Raw genomic sequence first — 21,432 nt, 5'->3', positions numbered from 1 at the left:
TAACTTATGTCATTTATAATAATCTCCTATCTTTCTTCTTTAAAATATAAAGCTACCCTGTTTATATATAAATTTTCAATCCATTACAATATATTTTGATTTGTGTTGTAAAGTTGGCCACCCAGATACACACAGCATATGTAGAACTCAGTAACGACTCAAAGGAAGCACGAACTATAGGCGCAGAGAGAAGCCAGGAGAGACTGCGGGTACTGAGGCCGTGCATGCCACGCAGTCAGCACACAGAACGCAGGAGAAAGGGAACCTGCCTATGGTCACACAGAACCCAGGAGACAAGGAACCTGCCTGCAGTCACACAGAACCCAGGAGACAGGGTACCTGCCTGCAGCCACACAGAACCCAGGAGACAGGGAACCTGCCTGCAGCCACACAGAACCCAGGAGACAGGGAACCTGCCTGCAGCCACACAGAACCCAGGAGACAGGGAACCTGCCTGCAGCCACACAGAACCCAGGAGACAGGGAACCTGCCTGCAGCCACACAGAACCCAGGAGACAGGGAACCTGCCTGCAGCCACACAGAACCCAGGAGACAGGGAACCTGCCTGCAGCCACACAGAACCCAGGAGACAGGGAACCTGCCTGCAGCCACACAGAACCCAGGAGACAGGGAACCTGCCTGCAGCCACACAGAACCCAGGAGACAGGGAACCTGCCTGCAGCCACACAGAACCCAGGAGACAGGGAACCTGCCTGCAGCCACACAGAACCCAGGAGACAGGGAACCTGCCTGCAGCCACACAGAACCCAGGAGACAGGGAACCTGCCTGCAGCCACACAGAACCCAGGAGACAGGGTACCTGCCTGCAGTCACACAGAACCCAGGAGACAGGGAACCTGCCTGCTGTCACACAGAACCCAGGAGACAGGGAACCTGCCTGCTGTCACACAGAACCCAGGAGACAGGGAACCTGCCTGCAGCCACACAGAACCCAGGAGACAGGGAACCTGCCTGCTGTCACACAGAACCCAGGAGACAGGGAACCTGCCTACTGTCGCCTTGTGGATTTTGGCTCTTCTGCTGTTCACCTTTACCTCTCTGCTACTTGTCTTGTCTCTATGTTCTTATAAACCATTCTCAGAATTTCTCTGCTCACTCAGCCATTGATGGGTATCTGGCTACTTTCCTTTTTCAAACCACTTTTTCAAAGAAACTGCTATATATATTGGTTATAAGTGCTAGGTGTGGCACTGCCTGGCAAAGGCTATGTGCTTATTTAACTTGAAAAGGTGCTACCAGGTGTGTCCAGAGTGCCTGCTCCTGTCACACTCACACCCCCAGCAGCAGCTGAGCTTGGCTGCACATGGCCGCCGACTTCGGCATTGCCCGCGTTTCGCCGTTCTGGTGGGTGTCGCGCTGTGTCTGTGTGGTTGAATTCTCATTTTCCTGGTGAGTAATGAAGACGGGCATGTTTCCATGTGCTTCTTGGCAAAGCCAGGGGGTACTCTTCTGTGAAGTGTCTGTTAGAGCGACACTTTCCACTAGGTTGTGTGGGCGTCTTCCTCCTTTCTGATCCGTAGGCGAGTGGTGCTCTGGTCTCTGTATGTCTGTCTCTCTCAGAACATAAATAAAAGAATCCTTGGAACTTTTTCTAGGGCCCGAAAGAGAGCTCACCTGGGAGGGTGCCTGCTTCAAGCCAAGTCCCACCTCACAGGCTGAAGCTTTGGGCTTGTGGTGTTTCTCGCCCCACCTCTCAACAACTACTGAAACACTGTCTAAAGTTTAGAGACATACTCCCTACTTTTCCTAGGGAGAGGAAATCAGTAGAAAACAGCTTCACACACACAAGACACTGGTAACTGATGTTTCTCTGCTCCATCTGTCGGTATTCATGTGTTGGTATAAAGCTTCTTAATGGAGCATTCTGATAATTTCTAAAAAATATTTCCATTTTTGTATCTATTGATGTTTACTTGTGTCCTGTTTTTCCTTTAGAAACAAACAAACAAAACAGAAGTCATTGGTTATTGTGACAACTTCTGCTGCCTCCGTTTTCTATTTTACTCACGTTTTGCTTTAGTCTTTTCTTTCTCCAGCTTCTCTCCTTTGGCTGTTCTTTTCTTTTCTTCTTTAGTGTCTGCCCAGATCCATCTTGATCTTTCCGTTTTTGTCCTCTTAGAATCACTGACCAAGTAGTCTCTTCTTCGCAGATCCGTATCATAACATTCCATGACCGGCTTTTAACAAAAAACCTGATTGGTTTTCAGTTCCTGACCCCTCCTCATCCTCACTCCCTCATCCACGTCTGTCTGCGGGCTTCGCAGTCATTTCTCAGTCATTCCGGCCCCACTGCTATTGTGCCGGCTCTGGAGTGACAGCTGAGTCTCCTTTCTACTCAACAATGCCTCTCTGATTGTTTTCCAGAATGACAGAGATGATGGTTATCAGCTCTATGTACTGGAAGTTGATTTCTATTGTGTAATAAAGTAACCAGCAGGATAATAGCCAGTGCGTGAAAATAGTGGGGAGGAGGGGCAGAGGTTGATTTGGCTCAATAGAAGGAAGGGCTTTAAAAAGGACTTTCTGGGGGCTGGGTGGTGACGCACCTGTTTGAGTGCATGTATTACAGGGCACAAGGACCCAGGTTCGAGCCCCTGGTCTCCACCTGCAGGGGGGAAGCTTCACAAGTGATGAAATAAGTCTGCAGGTGTCTCTGTATCTTTATCCCTCTCTTTCTCCCCCTCCTCTCTCAATTTCTTTCTGTCTCTATCCAATAATAAATAAAATATTTTTAAAAGATTTTCTTCATATAATTTTGTAAATGTTTTTCTCTCACGTGCTGATCTTGTTTATAAGAGGGGAAAGTCAAAAGGCTTGGAAGATAGCCCACCTAGTGCCTCACTGGGCCTCCCTGCCCCACTCAGGAGCTTTGTGGGTGGCGGAGTGGTGCCATGGCCTCTGTCAGTCGCTTCTCTGTCTCCTTCGTAAGTGAATGAGAAAATTGGCCTGGGGAGGCTGCTTGGGCATTGATGCTGGCATGCCAGGTTAAGTGTCATGTTAAGAAAACCAATTAAAGCTGAGGCCGTGTGGTCCGGGAGGTGGCACAGTGGATAAAGCGTTGGACTCTCAAGCATGAGGTCCTGAGTTCAATCCCTGGCAGCACATGGACCAGAGTGATGTCTGGTTCTCTCTCTCTTCCTATCCCTCTCATTCATAAATAAATAAAATATTTTTTTTTAAAAAAAAAAAAAAACAGAAGCCAGGAAGGTGGCTAAGCAAAGCATGTCCTTGGCACTGGTGTCCCTTGGCTTGATTGGCGCCCCATGAGAACAACAAAGGCGAAACCAGTGCAGCTCCGTGGACGACAGAACTGCACTTTACTCTCTTAAAACAAAACAAAACAAAACACAGTGGGCCGGGGGGCTACTTAGCTATACACAGCTCTTAAAGTTAGAACTATGAGATATGAGTAAAAGCATAGGAACGCTTAAAATCTAACCCCATTGGGAAAGTAGGACACAGAACCCAAGAGACCAAACAGTCTTAGGACAGGACAGGGTTATGCAGAACTGTCTGAAAAGCAGTCTACCAGTATATCCTTGGCATTTTCTCTATTTCTTCAACAGCTTCAGAACAAGTCTTCACTCCCAGTTGAGTGCTCCAGGCCTCAGGCCTCTCAAATAGGCTGTACGAGCAAAGCAGCCCTCACAGCGGCCTGGGAAGTTGGGTCCGTTTCTCTGTTGTGGAAACTAGTCAGAGGGCAGAGGATACACATACTCGGGGCAGAATCCTGGCACCAGGATGGTTCCTGTCAGCATGTGTTCTGGAATTGGAAGTAGGGTCTTACTCAGACTGTTTAAAAAGAGGAAAGAAAGGAAAGGAAGGAGGGAGGACCAGAACGCCACTCTGGCACTTGTATTAAGCCAGGACTACTCGGGATGAATGTTCTTCTCAGATGTTTAAACGGTGGACTGTAACTTTCTGAGATCTTGATGAGTCTTCATACCTCCATGTTAGAAAGAATTCTTTACACATATTTTTTCTAAGTCTTTCCTTTGTACCTAAGAATCTTGATCCAGAACAGTAGACTTTACTAATCTGTAACACTTAATTAAACTGAAGCATAAATAATTCATAGAAATGATGTTTTGTGTATATGAACTGAGGGCAAAGAATGTTATTATTATTATTATTTTCTAAGAGCCACAAGTACTTCTGAAGTGCTGACCCATTATCACTTGGTCTAGTCACAACCAAGTTTGCTGTTTGATCATATGTGCAAACATCAACTCCACATCCCACTGTTTTTCAAGTATAACTAAAGGCGGTTTTCATTTTGCATGGGTTTGCATTTTGTTTCATTTTTTTAAAATAATATTTCAGGGTAGCTTTTTTCTCCTGGTGAATTCCTTGCGATATGTGTGTGTCACAGTGCCACACCACCCACCCGGATGCATGTCTTCTCTCTGGGACATCTGCTTCTCACCTTTGCTGCTGATAGATTTGACTGAGATGCGTACGATCGTTTCTGGGAACTCAGAGTGGCACCATTTAAGTGTGTGAGACATTTTGTGAATTCCTTACGATTACTTTGTGTTTCGGACAGTGGACTAAAACAAGAGCCTTTTCATTCAGCTTCTATTTTGTCCCACTAAACTCTGAACCGAGTTCCGCATGTTTGAGGTAAAGCCTAGCATCTCGTTTCTTGAGGCTTCCAGGCCTTGTCAGCACAGCGCAGTGCTGGCACGTGCACCATAGGCTCCGGAGTGGGACTGACACTGAGAGCCACTGGGAGGCACGCTAAGTGCCGACGCCACCTGACCTTAGAAAACCACGTCATTCTCTTCTCATCACGTGGCCATAGGCATTTTCCCTAAGTTTCTTTTTGTCAAATGGGGGAAATGTCAATTAACTGTTCTGCTTTGCGGTATAGAAAGTAATTGTTGGGGGGCGGGCGGTAGCATACCAGGTTAAGCACACGCAGTACGAAGCTACCGTATCCAGTAAAAACAAAAACAAAAACAAAATGGGGAAAAAATAGCCTCCAGGAGCAGTGGATTCATAGTGCCAGCACTGAGCCCCAGTGATAACCTTGGAGGCAAAAAAAAAAGTGATAATAGTAATGTGATTGTTATCCGTTGTTAACCATACCAGTGGAAATGAGCGCTGGTTCCCTTTCACATCAGTCTGGTAAGTCACTTTATGTGACTCATAACATTTCAGAGAACTATCTGTGAGTGGGAAGAGCCCCACGGACGCTCTGTGTAGTGCTCACTTGCATTTAGGAAGCACATTGGTGCACAGCGTGACGAGAAAGTTGAACACCACGTGCTATCTTATGAAGGACGTGCTTAGACACTCCTAGTAGCAGATCTTGGTAGCAAGTGAAATGTTTTGTTTGACAAGAAGGAGTAGCTGAGAATGGTCTCTCTGATTAAAAGAGAGGGAAGCTTGCAGTGCTCTGTCATGAAACAGAGCTATCACTGTGCTAAGAACAGTGCAGTACCAGGCTCTGCTTAATAGTTTTCAGAATGAAGGCTGTTGAGAGGAGCCCGTGGAAGCATGATGACCAGGGACTATATTTGGCTAGCCGGTGCTTCGAATGCTTGCTCTCTTTGCTTCTGTTTTTCCGTTTGAAGCTGACTTGTCTGTTGGAAACAGACACTAGGCAGCTGGAAGTGCAGAACTGTAAGACCAGAGAGAAGACCACTACCCGCACCTTCAAGTCGCCCGCCTCTCTGTCCTGTGACGCCTTCTGGGCCGCCCCGGGGAAGAGGGACCCAGGAGCACAGCGGCCTCGTTGGGCTGAAACAGGCCCAGGGTTCTAGGAAGCGAGGTGGTTGAGAGCAGAGTGTCAGAAATCAGGAGCCCTGGGTCTTAGCGGAAGATTTGGCTTCTCCAGTGTGGACTGAAATTCTACCGGGCTGGGCAGGGCAGACTGCAGGTGCTGCGAGCGCCACAGTTTCTAGGGCCCTGGCAGCGTGGGCTGTGCTCTCATTGGACTGGCAATGCGGAGAGACCTTGCCGAGCCCTAAAGCAGCCAGCAGAGGCTCCATAAAGACACTGTCTTAGCCTCAGGCCTAAATCAGCCCTTTAATGAAGGCCTCCAGGTTTTTAGATTGAATTGTATTTAACTTTTTTTTTTGATTTAATAAAACAGAGAGAAATTGAGAGAGGAGAGGGGGAGAGAGAGAGATGTGCAGCACTGTTTCACTGTCCATGAAGCTTCCCCCTGCAGGTGGGGTTGAGGGGCTTGAACCAGGGTCCTTGTACATGGTAAGGTATGTGCTCAACCAGGTGTTAAGTTTTTTTTTTTTTAATTTCTTTATTGGGGGATTAATGGTTTACAGTTGACAGTAAATACAATAGTTTGTACATGCATAACATTTCCCAGTTTTCCACATAACAGTACAACCCCCACTATGTCATTTATCATCCTTCATGGACCTGTATTCTCCCCACCCACCCACCCCAGAGTCTTTTACTTTGGTGCAATACGCCAATTCCATTTCAGGTTCGACTTGGGTTTTCTCTTCTGATCTTGTTTTTCAACTTCTGCCTGAGAGTGAGATCATCCCATATTCATCCTTCTGTTTCTGACTTATTTCACTCAACATGATTTTTTCAAGGTCCATCCAAGATCAGCTGAAAACGGTGAAGTCACCATTTTTTTACAGCTGAGTAGTATTCCATTGTGTATATAGACCACAACTTGCTCAGCCACTCATCTGTTGTTGGACACCTGGGCTGCTTCCAGGTTTTGGCTATTACAGATTGTGCTGCCAAGAACATATGTGTACACAGATCTTTTTGGATGGATGTGCTGGGTTCCTTAGGATCTGTCCCCAGGAGAGGAATTGCAGGATCATAGGGTAGGTCCATTTCTAGCCTTCTGAGAGTTCTCCAGACTGTTGTCCACAGGGACTGGACCCACTGACATTCCCACCAGCAGTGCAGGAGGGCTCCTTTGACCCCACACCCTCTCCAGCATTTGCTGCTGTTACCTTTTCTGATGTATGACATGCTCACAGGAATGAAGTGATATCTCATTGTTGTCTTGATTTACATTTCTCTGACAATCAGAAACTTGGAGCATTTTCTGATTTTTTTTGGCCTTTTGGATCTCTTCTTTGGTGAATCTTCTGTTCATATTCTCTCCCCATTTTTGGATGGGATCATTTGTTTTCTTGTTGCTAGATTTGGTGAGCTCTTTATGTATTTTGGTTATTAGTTTCTTGTCTGGTGTATGACATATAAAGATCTTCTCCCACTCTGTGGGAGTTTTCTTTGTTTGAGTGGTGGTATCTTTTGCTATGTAGAGCTTTTTAATTTGATGTAGTCCCATTGGTTTATTTTATATATTTTTAGTCTTCTTTGTAATTGGATTAATATAATTGAAGATGCTGTTAAGATTTAGACAGAAAAGAATTCTGCCAATATTTTCTTCTAAGTATTTGATAGTTTCTAAAGTGTTAATATATTTTTGCCTCCAGGGTTATTGCTGGGGCTCAGTGCCTGCACTACGAATCCACTGCTCCTGGAGGCCAATTTCCCCATTTTTGTTGCCCTTATTGTTTATCATTGTTGTTATTGCTGTCATTGTTATTGGACAGGACAGAGAAAAATCGAGAGAGGAAGGGAAGACAGAGAGGGGGAGAGAAAGACAGACACCTGCAGACCTGCTTCACCACTTGTGAAGTGACCCCCTGCAGGTGGGGAGCCGGGGGCTCGAACCCGGAATCTTTCCACTAGCCCTTGTGCTTCATGCCATGTGCGCTTAATCTACTGCGACTCCGCCCAGCCCCAAGGTGTTAAATTTTAACAACCGCCCCGTGTGAAGTGTACTGTGAAGTCATCTCTTAGCCTCCACAGAGCGGCGCAGTCATCACCACCTCCAGAAGTGACCCGGGTTGCTCAGCCCTTTGGAGCACAGTGTGCCTTCCCGAGATCCCGGAGGCCGCAGGTTCAATCCCCACCGCCACCGTAGGGTGAGCTGAGCAGAGCTCTTCCCTCTCTATCCTAAGCAAGTAGACGAACCTCTCTGAGGGCCCCTGCCTTTCAGCCCTCACCTCCTGACACTGTCTAGCATTCTCAGCAGCCCCGTCCGTCCACAAGGGCCTCACTCACCCGCGGCCCCACTGCTCCTAATAGGCATTTTCTAGTTCCGGGTGGGGATGGGCGGAGAGAGAGAGGGAGGAGATGCCGCAGCGTGCTCCACCGTCCGTGGAACTTCCCTTGGTGTCCCGCATGCTGCTTTTGTGTGGTTCTAGGGACTTGAACCCTGGCCCTCAGGCATGGTGAAGTGCAGAGGCTCTACCAGGCGACTGTCTCCGGGCCCCAATCCCTAGGGTTTTGTTTTTAGGTGTATTAATTGGACCAGAAGAACCAGCTGCTTGGGCGGGTACCTGGCTTCTCACATGTGCAGCTCAGGTTGGGGACCCCACAGCAGTGCTGGTGCTGAGTGCCTCTGCCTCTCTGTCAGCCTGTGGGGGAAACAGCAGGGTCTGCGTGCAGTGAAGTCACGTGCCTGGCGCCTTAACACTTAAAGAAAGATCTGTTTGTCTTTGTAAGAGAGAGAAGAGTCAGACCAGAACACTGTCCTGACACAGGCCTGCAAGCCCTGCGCTCTAGTGTGCTGAGCTGTGTGCCCCGCCCAGCCTCTTGGAATATGCGTCCTCTGCGTGTGTTCTGACCCCCAGGTCTAAGGCCCCTGGTTGGTCACATCAGTACCCTCCTCCTCCTCCTCCTCCTCCTGTCCCCCCCCCCCCCCACGCAGAGCAGTGTTCCCACCCAGTTGTTTCTGTGCCTCTCACACCACGTCAGGACCCTAAAGCCACCTTCCCGGCAGAGCCCCCAGGCCCGCCCTGCACAGCTGTCTCAGTGGCCGAGCCTCCTCAGGGCCTCCTCCCTTCAGACTTGAATGGCCGCTGCCGCCTGCAGGCTCTCCCACGGCTCCTGCTCTGCCCTGCTCTGGCCCAGGCACCTCCCTCAGATTACCTCAGGAGTCCTGCTTCCTACTCCCGTCAGGTCCAAACACCTCGACCTGGCTTTCAGACAGTTCCTGAGCTGACTCCACGTCACCTGCCCCCTTTCCCACCATAGCCCAGCCTGTCACCCTTCCTTGAATCAGGCCAGTCTTCCCGCCTAGAAGAACAAGCCAGATTCTTGGCCAGAATGCTTCCTCCTGCGTGGAATGTTTTGCTCCCAGCGAGCGAGCCGCGCCGCAGGGGGAGTTGTGTGTGTGCTCTGTGTGTGTGTGTGTGTGTGTGTGTGTGTGTGTGTGTGTACTCTCTCTTCTCGCTACCCCGTTGCAGTCAGGTGCTCATGCCCTGCATTCCACTGCCCTGCATTCCACTGCCCGGCACACAGCGCGATTCTTTTCCTGTTATTAGTCACTTCCTCAGTCTTTCCCTCTCGGCGAGTGACATCATCCTCTGCCCTGTTGCCCTGACTGCAGCTATCAGCCAGCCCGCCAGCAAGGCCGGGTTCCCTCTGTCCTCTGGGGAGAATCTGACTGCTTCTCACTCCACTCTCGCTGCCTTGCCGCCGGAAACCGCACCTGCTCTGCGTCCTCAGCCCTGCACAGCTTGGCGCAAGCACCCAGCATCCTCTTTGAAGGCGGGCTTGTCTGTCACTTCGCTTTCCCTGGCCTTCTGGGCCACCCCTGTTTTGCTCTGGCCCGAGGCTCTCCTTGGGGCCTCAGTCGGCCTCCACGCTATCCTCTCTTCTCTCGCACAAAGTAACGGCAGATAAGCTTAGTGTAGCTATCTTTCATTCCCACAGGGCTTGCTGGAAAAAAAAAAAAAAAAAGATAAATTTATCAACAGAAAAAAAAAAGCAAGGCAGTGCACAATTTTTCCTAAAATAGTATCTTTGTCTAAATTAGTTTTGAGCTATATGTATCATTACTGTTTTGCCAGGGTAGTAACTAGGGCTTGGTATCTGCATGATGACTCCACTGTCCCCAGCAGTCCTTTTCCCCCTTCTCCTTCTCCTTCTCTCTCTCTCTCTCTCTCTCTCTCTCCTTTTCTTTTGAGACAGAAATGGGGTGTTGGGAAAGGGAGAAAGAGAGCAAGAAGAGGGGCTGGGAGACAGCATACTGCAGAGACTCTCCTGCTTGAGGCTCTGAGGTCCCAGGTTCAATCCCCAGCACCATCATCAGCAAGAGCTGAGCAGGGCTCTGGTCTCTCTCTCTCTCTTTTTCTCTGTATCTTTCTCATTTAAAAAAAGTGAATGAAAATGAGAGAGAGAGAGAGAGAGAGGGAGCAGCACTACTTGATCACCTGTGAAGCTTCTCCACCAGTGAGAACCCTGGTTCTTGTTAGGTGGGCGTTTACTTACCAGACCTCACCAGTGTAGCCATCCTTGCCGTCCCCCCACCCCCTTGGCCTCTGACTCCTGCCCTTCTCTGACCCCGACCTCCTGCTGAGGGACACACTGACTTCTCCACACACACCCCCCTTGCCGTCCCACCTCTGGCTCCTCATGCCAGGCCTGTCCTCACCCTGTTCAGAGCCCCCACCTCCTACCCGCACCGCCACACCCGGCACAGATGCCGGTCTCCACCGCCACGCCTCACACTGGCATTAGGACAAACTGCCCAGCAAAGCATAGCAAGGGAAGAGCTAAGGCTGGTATCTCACTTAGAAAATGTTCTCTAGCCTGTGTAGGTTTGACCACCGGCTGAGAAGGCTGTGACATTTCTGTTCCTTTCCCATGGACACCATGCACTGAATATCTGTCTGTCTGGACAGCGTAGGTAGAATGGTGGACAAGAAGTCTTGTTGCTTCTGAGAGATGGTCAGCTGTGTCGATACAGGTGTGAGACCCAGCTCTAGGAGAGCTGTCCTCCTGCCTCCTCTTGTCCACGTGTCCAGGTGTTAGGGGTTCAGTCCCAGGACCCCTTAAAGTGGCCGTAGTGAGTCCAGAAACTCAACCTTTTTTGAAGATGGTGGTTTCTGACGCTTCGGGGTCCTAGATCAAAATTAGTTTGACCTTTGAAAGAGAAATGCAAGTCCACCACGCCCAGCACTCAGCTCTGCTGGCCAGTGTCTACACTGGTGATGGAAGGACACTGCAGGCGGAGGCCGTGAGCCGCTTCCACAGACGCGAGGCACTGAGGGCACTGCCGCCGGCGAGCAGACACGCCCACGCTGCCCTCCAGCTCCTTGAGAGACCTGAGCCGAGCGTTCCAGCAAGCAGCTTCCTCATTCCCACTCCCACTCCAGGTTGCCTGCATCCGAGACAGGCACATTCTGCTTCTCTGCTAGACCGGGAGATGCTCCGGCCGTTGACTGGGAGCTGAAACATCCCCTGGCTCCCGCGGCCTCCGTGTGGGCGAGTGCCCTCCCGGCCTGCCTCGCTCCTGGTGGCAGCCAAGTGGTCAGCACGCTGTCCCCTTGGGAACCAGGAAAAGGGCCCCCGGCCTCCAGGAGGGCTGTAGCCAGGCGGGCAGTCGAGCGTCCCAGCCCCATCTGCGAGGCTCTAACAAGGCTCCTCTGTGGCCGACAGAGCAGCACTCTGCACAGAGCTGCCAGTGACCTCGAGCGCCAAAGCAAGCAAGTCTCTCTCACATTGTGGACGAAGCCTAAATATTAATACTGCTTCATATTTATATAGTGTCTTTCTTCCAGCGAGCTCCAGTCTCTTTATAGACATGATGTCATTAATCCTCAAAGCATAGCTGTTCGGCATGGGGCGAATCCTGCTCCCTCCCTCCTGACTTCAGTGTGGTGGAAACTCGCAAGTCAGCGATGGCACCCCAGCCGCCCAGGCCTCGGTCTGTGCTCCACACCACGGCAGAGAACAGATACGAGATGCAAGGCGCTAGCTGCTTCACTGCGGCCTGCGAGGGGCTGGGCGGTGCTCTCCATGTGTGTGTCCACACGGCCCACCTTCCTCTCCGTGTAGCAGCCCCAGCTATGCTGGGAGTCAACATGGGCGTCAAAGTGAAGACTTCATTTTAGCTGCGTGACCTCACTTGGCGCTCAGACGTACGCCACGCTTCTCACAGCTGGAGGTGAACTCCATCTCCTTTCATTCCCATGCTGCCTCGGGACACATTTTAAAACCAGGGACCGCTCACGCAGGCTCGCCACGTGTACTGAGCAGTTAGCGTGTGTCTTTGTGCCGCCTGTTACCAAGTATTTTTGTGATGATACACACAGTAGTCCGCGAGAATCTGTTAGAGTAGGTTTTACATGTGGAGATCTGTGTCAGTCATTGGACTCGAGGAAGGAGTTACTGGAGGAAATGGCTTTAGAGACAGTGTGCTCCCCCCACCCAGGGACCGCTGACTATAATCCCACCGTGCAGGCCCCGTGTGAAGATCTCCACACAGGGGAGATCGTGGGAAAGTCTAGGAGCCAACAGGGGTCCGCTCAGAACCCACCAAGTAAAAAGATGAAATGCTGGTTCTGGTAGTGCCTATAGCCAGCGCAAGGCACAGAGAGCAGAGAGCTTTCCTGATGACGACAGATGTTTCTTGATTTCACTCGACTCGAGACACTTGCTACACAGAAATGTCAAAACCAAGAACTGCAGGCTGCGGTGACTTATCGCTAAACACCCACGGCATCGATTTCACATCTCTTTTATTTATTTTTTTTAATGCTTTTACATGAAATTGCTGAGTCAGATGGAGGCAATAAACAGAGAGGCAGCAGGGGAAGGAAGAAGAGCTCTTGTCGAGCAAGGAGACACAGTCGACATTCATTCACGAGGCCCTTCCGGCCTCAGCACAGGAGCTGTAGGGTGCCTGCAGCACTGAGGACTGTCCCGCTCTACTCTCTGACTCAGCTGGACGGGAAGGAGCCCTGCATCTCTAAGTTGCACCTGGTCTGAGACTTAGCAGCCCTTCCCCACTGGGAAAAATCTTTACAGGTTGGAGAATATGCACAGCATGTCACACTTGGGTACGTGGCCTGGCTGTGCTCTTTGGCATAACGACACTACCCTCACACTCAACAGATGCAGCTCCGTAAGAAAACAGGTCTCTCACGTTCTCATGACAGAGAAGACTAACCGGGAGTCGGGCGGTGGCGCAGTGGGCTGAGCGCACGTGGTGCTGAGCGCAAGGCATAAGGATCTCGGTCTGGGTGCCACCCCTCTGGTTTCACTCTGGGGCTTTGCTTTTCCCGGCCAGGTGAGCGTGGGGTCAGTTAGCTTTTCGCCGCAGCATCCTGTGTGGGTGCCGCACCGCCCTCTCTTCCAGCCGGCGCCAGGGGCCATCTTACCGCAGAGCCTCCCCTCGGCAGCCTCGCGCCGGAGGGCTTTTCCTGTGCGTGTGGGACCTTTTCCTGCGCGTGTGGGACCCGGCCCTACAGTCATCTCTGTCTTCCTTCCAACACCTGCGGAAGCTCTCTGTGGACTCAGGTGCAAGCTACATAGGTGACCTACATAGCAGCTCTATGAGAAGCAGGCTTCGCGTTTCCCATTCTGCTCGTCTTATCTGCTCATCTCTTGTTCTGAAGGTTTAGCAAACCCGTGTCAAGTTCAGTTCATCTAATAACGCCATCATGCACACTTCCTCCTACGTGTCATACAGCTAGATACGTCTTCATTTCGCTAGGTGACTGTTTTTATTTGCATGGCAGAGAAGGAATGGGAGAGAACCAGGTGCTGCTCTGACACACGCGGTGCTGAGGGCTGAACTAAGGGCCTCATGCTCCAGAGTCCAGCGCTTTACCCACGCTGCCACCTTTGGGTCACAGCCTTTTCGTTCTTTTATTTAGCTATCTATTTATTTATGTATTTATTTATTTATTTATTTATAAAAAGGAAACACTGACAAAAACCACAGATAAGAGGGATACAATTCCCACCACCAGAACTCTGTATCCCCTCCCCTGATAGCTTTCCTATTCTTTATCCCTCTGGGAGCATGGACCCAGGGTCATTGTGGGATGCAGAAGGTGGAAGGTCTGGCTTCTGTAATTGCTTTCCCGCTGAACATGGGTGTTGGCAGGTCGATCCACACTCCCAGCCTGTCTCTCTTTCCCTACTGGGGAAGCGGAGCTCCAGGGCACATTGGTGGGGATGTCTGTCCAGGGAAGTCTGGTTGCATCCTGCTGGCATCTGGAACCTGGTGGCCAAACAGATTGTTGACCAATCATGGACCTAAAGGCTGGAATAGTGCAGATGAAGAGTTGGGGGTCTCCATTTTGTAGATAGTTAGTAGGCCTATTTCAGTTATATTCTAAAGGGCCCATGACTATACTAGTTTTTTTTTTTTTCCCTTTTCTGAGCTTGACATCTGATATGCAGGTGGACCCAAGTTATTGTCTGGGGAGATGATGGCATGGCTGGAAAAAGGACCAGAAATCTGGATCAGGGAAGAAAGTAGCTCCCTAATATGGGAAAGGGGTATGAGTATTGTTGACTGTAAACCCCATCAATTTGATCTGACCTTTTTGTTCTTTTTTTTTTTTTCCTCCTCCAGGGTTATTGCTGGGCTCGGTGCCTGCACCATGAATCCACAGCTCCTGGAGGCCATTTTTTCCCCCTTTTGTTGCCCTTGTTGTAGCTTCGTTGTGGTTATTATTATTGCCCTTGTTGACACAATTCGTTGTTGGATAGGACAGAGAGAAATGGAGAGAGGAGGGGAAGACAGAGAAGGGGAGAGAAAGACACCTGCAGACCTGCTTCACCGCCTGTTAAGCGACTCCCCCGCTACTGCCCAACTCCCCTGTTTTGGATTTTTGTGTCTAGGTCTTGGGCCATTTTTAGTTCATTCTAGTACCTGGTGTTAGGTAAGGAGCAGACTTCATTCTTCCGTGTGCACACACGTATTTTCCGTGTGCATGTAGTTTCCATGTGCACACATGTAGTTGCCGTGTACATACATGTAGTTTCCGTGTGCACACATGTAGTTTATGTGGCCCCACTTGGTGAGAAGACCACCCCCACTGGGTGTTCTGAGCTCCCTTACGGAGAATATTTGACCATGTGAGGAAGCTGCTTTCCGAGCCCTCATCACGCACCGCTGGTCTCTGTGCGCACGCGCCATGCCGGGGCTTCCTAGTTTACAGTGTCCGTCTCCTTCCTTGTGGAGCAGAGACACTACGGCCCCGCTCAGGCCCCGCATGTGTGTGCGGGGAGCAAATCTGTGGCCTCCGGCAAGCAAGTCGCGTGCTCTCCTGACTGGCCATCTCCTCAGCCCATCCATCGCCCGTATGCATCTGGGTCGCCGTGGTCCTGGCGTGAGTGTCGCAGGTCACTGTGGGCCTCTGACTTCTTTTTCGAGGCTGTTCAGGCATCTGGGGTCCCCACAGTATTTCTTTATTTCATTTGTCTGTTACTGGTCAGCGACCGAGAGAGATTGAGAGGGACGGGGAGACAGAGAGGGAGAGACAGACACCTGCAGCCCTGCTTCACCGCTCATGAAGCTCCCCCTGCAGGTCCTCGCGCACTGCGGTGTGTGCACTTAGCCAGGTGCGCCACCGCCCGGCCCCTTCTGTGGTATTTCTAAAACGACTTTGTCTGTGTCTGTGGTGACTGTGACTGGGTTTTGACAGGCTTGCAGTGAGTGTGGAGACAGGACGGGGGCAGAGCTGACATCTGCCGCATCTCTGCCTCTCGCGGCTGCTGGCGGCTGCTGGCACTTCTCGGCTTACGGTCCCATCACTCTGCTCTCCGCTGAGGGCCACACTGTCTGCTCACATGTTCCTCTCCCTCCCTCTTACAGGAATTCATGTGAGGGGGTCAGAGAGGTAGTTCCCCCGGTGGAGTGCCTGCCTTGCCATGGGTGCTGCTCAGATGTGAACCCCAGCACCACATGGGAGGAACTGGAGCACTAGAGGAAGCTCTAGAGTTATTGGATCTCTCTCTCTCTCTCTCTCTCACTATCTGAATAAAGTAATGTGACCCAGAGTGGTGAAATCATATCACAAGACCCAGTTCTGGAAAAAAAAAAAAAAGAAAGAAAGAAAAAGACCTGTGGTTACATGTAGAGTCCTCCAGATAATCAGGTAATCTCTCCATCTCAAGATTCTTAATCCTAGTGGCAGGAGAGCCTTCTGTTTTGCCATCAGAGGCACATTCACAGGCCCCAGGAGTCAGAACACAGGCGTCTGGGAGGGGCCCGCTTTCCAGCCTCCCCCAGGGTCCTTTGTGGCGGGACAGGGCCGCCTGTGGCAGGAGGCAGCCATCTGGCACTGAGTGACTAGCACGCGTGAGGCGTCTCAGGCCCTCCCTGCGCGATTCCATTTACTCATTACAAGAGCTCTGAGTGGGCATGGGGGGGTGAGAAAGGGAGCAAAGGTGATTGTGCTTTCCACCTCTGATGACTGGGACGTGGTGGTTAGCAGAAATTGAAAAGTCATGCAGAAACTTGGCTGCCGAGGATAAACGAGTTCAGCTTTGGCAGAGCCTCCACAGGACTGAGCCCAGACAGAGGCCCGGCAGGTCGAGCAGCCTTCCCTGCACACCCCTCGCCGCGTCTCCCTCCAGCGTCTCCCTCCGGACTGAAGAAGGAAACGGAGGGACGGGAAGCTCGGGGTGGGGAGCCCGGGTTCCATGTCTGCACTCTGGACGCGCAGACCGAGCAGTCATAGAGCTCCGAGCGTCCCGGGGGATCCGCCTGATAACTGCAGGGCTCCGCAGTGTCTGCCATTCAGGGTCAGAGAAAGAACCGTGAAAAGAAGGGCGCCGTGACTGAGGGCCACACCGAGGTCTTTGACGGGCTGGCACCAGAGCCATCGACCTGCGAAGCCTGTGTGTGTCCCCCTCCCCGCGCTCCAGCGTCTGGCACATACTCTGACCCCCTGGCTGCATCGCTGCCACCCAGATCCAGACCCCACTCTCTCAGCAGCGGGCCTGGGCTCCTCAGCATACGCCCCCCCCCCCCGCCCCTGTCCCCACTCTGTCTAAAGACGCACCCCTCTCTCTGTACGCTTTCCGGCCCTTCACCCAGGCTCCAGGTCTCCTTGGTCAGGCGCTTCCCTTCCGTGAGGCGTCTAAGCGACAAGCCCCCCAGGAGCCATGCTCTGAGCTCAGGATGAGCACAAGTACACCGGGGGCCAGAGAGAGAGCCCACCTGGTCGGCGCAAGCCTGACACCGCACAGGAGGTGCTCCGGAACCAGGAGAGGCCTAGTGCTCCCCCCCCCCACCTCTGCTTCTTGCTCTGAAGGAAACCGCCCACCTGCAAGGCCCCGGCTTCCCACACACACAAGTGCACAGAGTCGGGAGACAGCTCGGTGGGTAGAGTGCAAGCCCTACTGTGTGTGCGGTCCTCCCTGAAACACACGACCACCTGTGCCGCAATCTCTAAATCAAGAGAGTGTTTTAAAGTTATTTATTGGTTTGCTTTATTAGTTGATAAGAGACAAGGGGAGAGGGAAGCAGAGAGCCGCTCTGGCACCTGTGAGGCTGGGACTGAACTTGGGGCCTCGCACTTGAGAGTCCAGCTTCCTAACCACTGTACTACATCCTGGGTAGTTGGGTTTTTTGTTTGTTTGTTTGTTTGTTTTAATCAGATCACTGCTCAGCTCTGGCTGATGGTGTTGCCGGGAGTTTAACTTGGGCCCTTGGAGCCTCAGGCCTGAGAGTCTTTTGCAGAACCACTGTTACCTTCCAGCCCAGGACAGACTTTTGTACGTCACCTTTGCTAAGGACCAGCGTTCTAACTAGAAAACGCTCTGTGCCAGATCTGTCCTGACAAATCATTTCAAAGTAAGCAAAATTCACCGCCTTGTCCCTGCAGGCAAGGCTGTGTCCTGGCCGCCCGCCGCCCGCCGCCTGCCGCCGGGTGCCACTCAGAGAATGTCTGATAAGTTCACTTAGACTGTCAGCACGCTCAGCGATACTTCCGGGGGCTGGCATCTCAGCGAGGGCCTGATGTGGCGTAAAGCCGGGTGCCCCCGCCAGCCCCTGTAGTCTGGGTGTCTGTGAGCCTGCCGGCCCCTGCTGCCCGCGGACCCCTTGCCCCCTTGCCCAGCCAAAGCCCCGCCCCGGGCAGGTCCCCTTCCTCTTGTCTTGGGGGACCTGATGCCCTTGAATGCTCAGCAGGCTTGGGGCGACTTCTCTCCCTGCGGCCCCCGTGCTGAAGGAGGGCCTGCATTTCAGCCTCGCCTCGGACCCTGGCCACACAGGACGCTCTGCCCTCGCCCTGCTCCCTTCTCTCCCTTTCCTCCCAGTTCTGACTCTCTTCTGACTCTCGGTCTCTGCTGGCTCCTCTCCCTGAGTCTCTCAGTGCCCAGCTCCTCAGAGCTCTGGCCTGGCCCCTCTCCATCTCAGGCTGCTCTCTCAGCAGACAGACCCTTCCACACCACTGGGAGTGATCACCACCACCACCACTGCCACCACCACCATGCTGCCTCCCTGATTGCTTGCTCACTCCAGCTGCCCAAGGGGCTGCAGGCTTGTCACCCCCCCAGCAGACCAAAGCCCACGTGGCTGTCTGCCTCCATCTGCAGCTGAGGCTATCGAGACACTGCGAGCTGCTGTGCCCTCTGCCTTGCCTCGCCTTGCCTTGCCTCCCCTCCCCTCCTCTCCCCTCCTCTCCCCCCCCCTCCTCTCCTCTCCTCTCCTCTCCTCTCCTCCTCTCCTCTCCCCCCTCTCCGACCACCGTCCCTCTGATTTGCTTCCAGGTCTTTCTCTCTCTCCCACTTCTCTCCATCCTGCCGGCACCCCTGCCATTGCCTGGCTCAAGCAGTCAGGGACACGTCCCATGGTCACCGATGCTCCGGTGTCTCCTCTCTGAGGACCCCTCACTCACTCACTCACTCTTACTATGCACATGGCACTTGCTAGGGGGGCAGACGGGACTGAGGCAGGCGTGTTCCCCAGCGTGTGACGGGCTGGGGGCCGGCGCTGTCTGTCAGGAGACAGCTTCTCTCCAGCAGGGACCGATGAGGCAGAGGGAGGGGGGGGAGAGGGGCGCACAGTAGGACTGTCTGTGCAGACGTGTGGATGGAGCAAGAGGCCAGGGCTGAGGGAGCTGGTGTGGAGGGTTGTGGGAGAGGTGAGGCACGCCCCGCGGGCACAGCCAGCCGGGGCAGAAGGCCCAGAAGCCCCTCTGACAGCTGCCACAGGGGCCGGAACCGGGCTGTCCCGGGCTGCTTTCCGGCACCGGGACACTGGCATCCTCCTAGCCAGTGGGAAGCCACTTTGACATGGCCGCCGCTGTGGAGGGAGGGCGAGCAGAACCGTCCAGGTGCCGGCAGACGCGGCATTCGGACATGCGGACGGCCGTCCCTCCTGCGAGCCCAGGCTGACACCCGGGGAGCTCCGTCTGAACCCCGGCAGCTCCTGGGCGCCGAGCTCTGGGCGCCTGGCTCGCGGCCTCTGCCGGTTCCTGCCCCTCGAGCAGGCCGTGGAAGCCAGGCAGGCGGAACGTTCCGTCACCGGCTCTGGGCATCTTCTGAGGGTCTCACTATTTTCGATAGTCTGTGGCTTCTGAGAGCAGAAATTCAGCTGCTTTCTGAAACCCCGAGGATGGAGGAGCCGCGAGCCAGTCTGCTGCTCCAGCGGCCTTCGGCTGTGCTGACTGCGTTCCAGCCTCCCGACCGGACGGTCGACAGCCAAGGCAAAGAGACGGTGCTGGGGTCTCCGGGAGGCGGCCCGCTAGACACGCTGTGCTTCCACTTTCCTGTTGGAGCGGGCACAGGCCATGGAGAGCCTTCTTCCCACCTACTGGCTGGGGGGGGGGGGGAAATCAAGTGTAGTTTTTGGAATTTTGACGCAATGTCCCCAGCTGCTCACTGAGCCAAGTGACAATGCGTCCGGAAGCCGAGCCCAGAAACGGTGGTGATTCCCTCCTTCAGCTGACAGCAGGGAGCTCTCTGCACGGAGAGAGAAAAGCCCGCGGGGCCGCCGCAGAGGCTGAGACCGAGCTTTTAGCTGCAGCTGCCTCCAAGCAGCCAGTGCCTGCTCCTCCTGCCCCACACCGCGCTCTTCCCCATGTCTTCTGAAGGGCCCAGAAGCTGTCCCCGAAGCTGGCTGCCTGCAGGAGGCCCCAGCCCCGAACCCGAAACCCGGTGGCGGTCCCAGGGGCAGGCGGGTGGGGATCCCTGGTGCAGCTCGGGGCGTCAGCCCGTGCAGACCTTGGAGCCTCCGCTAAGTCCCTCTCTGGTGCTTCTCACAGGTGCAGAGAGCGGATTCCGAGCTGGGTAGGCAGGACGCCGAGAGCTCCCGGAAGAGGAGGAAGGTCAGTGAGCCAGTGGAGGCCTTCACCCCCGACCGACAGTGCTGCGCCGCCGAGCTGCCCCCAGCCTGCATGCGGCACTGGCAGGGCAGCGAGCCCTGAACTCACGCGCAGCGAGGAGCAGAGCCCCGGACTCCCCCTGCGAGTGGGAGAGCGGCAGCAGCACCTGCAGAGCAGAGCAGGGTCTCGGTGCCGGCTTGCTGTGGCCTGTGCGCCGGAACCCTCCGCCCGCGCCCGCCAGAGCTCCCGCAGGCGCCTTGGGTGGCTGGGCCGCCTGCTGTGACTGGTGCTGCCCGCAGGCATGTCCCGGGCTGTCCCTCGGGTCTGGCTGCAGGGGCCTGTTTGGGCCGCCCGCTGGCTGCCTCCCTGTTCACTCCCTCCCGCACTGGGGCTTTGCAGCCTGTAACTTCTGTTCTGACAGGAGCTTAGTGAGTCAGATGGTAAATGGCAAAGTTGTTTTTGTTGCCTCTAAAGCCTGGAATTCAACAACTCGACCTACATGTATAGAACCAGTCAGTTAAAGATCAGTGTGCATGTTTTCCGGTTAAATAAAACCACAGTTGTTTTTGTTTTGTTTTGCTCACGCTGTGGGCTTCACTTAGACCAGTGTCCGTGGAGACAGGGTTGTTAGAACTCAGATCACCGTGCACGCCTCGTTCCAACTAAAGCAGAATCTCGGGCGCTGGCCCTGTGGCAAACTCCCGGCTCCGATGCGCACGGAGGGCTGAAGCCCAGGACGAGGGCGTCTCTGAGCCGAGTGCCATCATAGCAGGCCCCTCAAGTGCCCACCTGCCCAGGGCTGCCCACCAGACCCTGCCCTCAAGTGAAGTGGGCTGGGGCCCTCTCCCCCTCCCTGCACACCGGACGTGTTCACAGAAGCCCACTCTGCCTCTTAAGGGGGGAGGAGGAGGAGGCGGGAAGGGGAGGATGCTGATCGGGTCTGTCCCTGGTGAAATGTAGCCTCAGACAGTCACCTGCAGCCCATAGCCGTCCAGTGGGGGCTCAGCAGTGGGCATCTGACCAGCTGCCTTGTGCGGCAGTGAGTTGACCTGACCCGTCAGGACACAGGAGTCTTCAGTCTGGATTTCAGAGTGAATTATTTCATCTAAGGGGGAATTTAGGACCCAGGAGGCCACTCACCCTGTTGGGTGACATCTTTTCATGCTGGGAAAGAGCTGGGTTCAAGCCCACAGACCCCTGTGAGAGCAGCGTGCACAGCACCCAGGGGCATCGGATTTAGTTTGAGGTGGACAGACGGTTCTGTTTGAACCCGGGTGCCCTGTCCTCCGCCGGCTGGCGTGTGAGCTGCCACGAGCACAGAGGAGGT

At 53.5% G+C, this 21,432-nt stretch overlaps 1 protein-coding gene across 1 annotated transcript in view; it reads left to right on the top strand.

Moving 5' to 3' along the window:
• The window catches only part of HORMAD2 (HORMA domain containing 2), a 46,741-nt gene extending 26,058 nt beyond the window's left edge, over window positions 1-20,683 (top strand). The window contains exon 10 of the mRNA XM_060192840.1: window positions 20,046-20,683. Coding sequence (XP_060048823.1) covers window positions 20,046-20,207 — 162 coding nt within the window. The 3' untranslated portion in view covers window positions 20,208-20,683. The remainder of the gene's footprint in view (window positions 1-20,045) is intronic.
• Window positions 20,684-21,432: the final 749 nt, after the last annotated feature.

This window comes from Erinaceus europaeus, chromosome 6, assembly GCF_950295315.1.
Source record: "Erinaceus europaeus chromosome 6, mEriEur2.1, whole genome shotgun sequence".
Lineage (NCBI taxonomy): Eukaryota > Metazoa > Chordata > Mammalia > Eulipotyphla > Erinaceidae > Erinaceus > Erinaceus europaeus.
The sequence above is the reverse complement of the archived record's forward strand: the minus strand, read 5'-3'. Positions and strand labels throughout refer to the sequence as shown.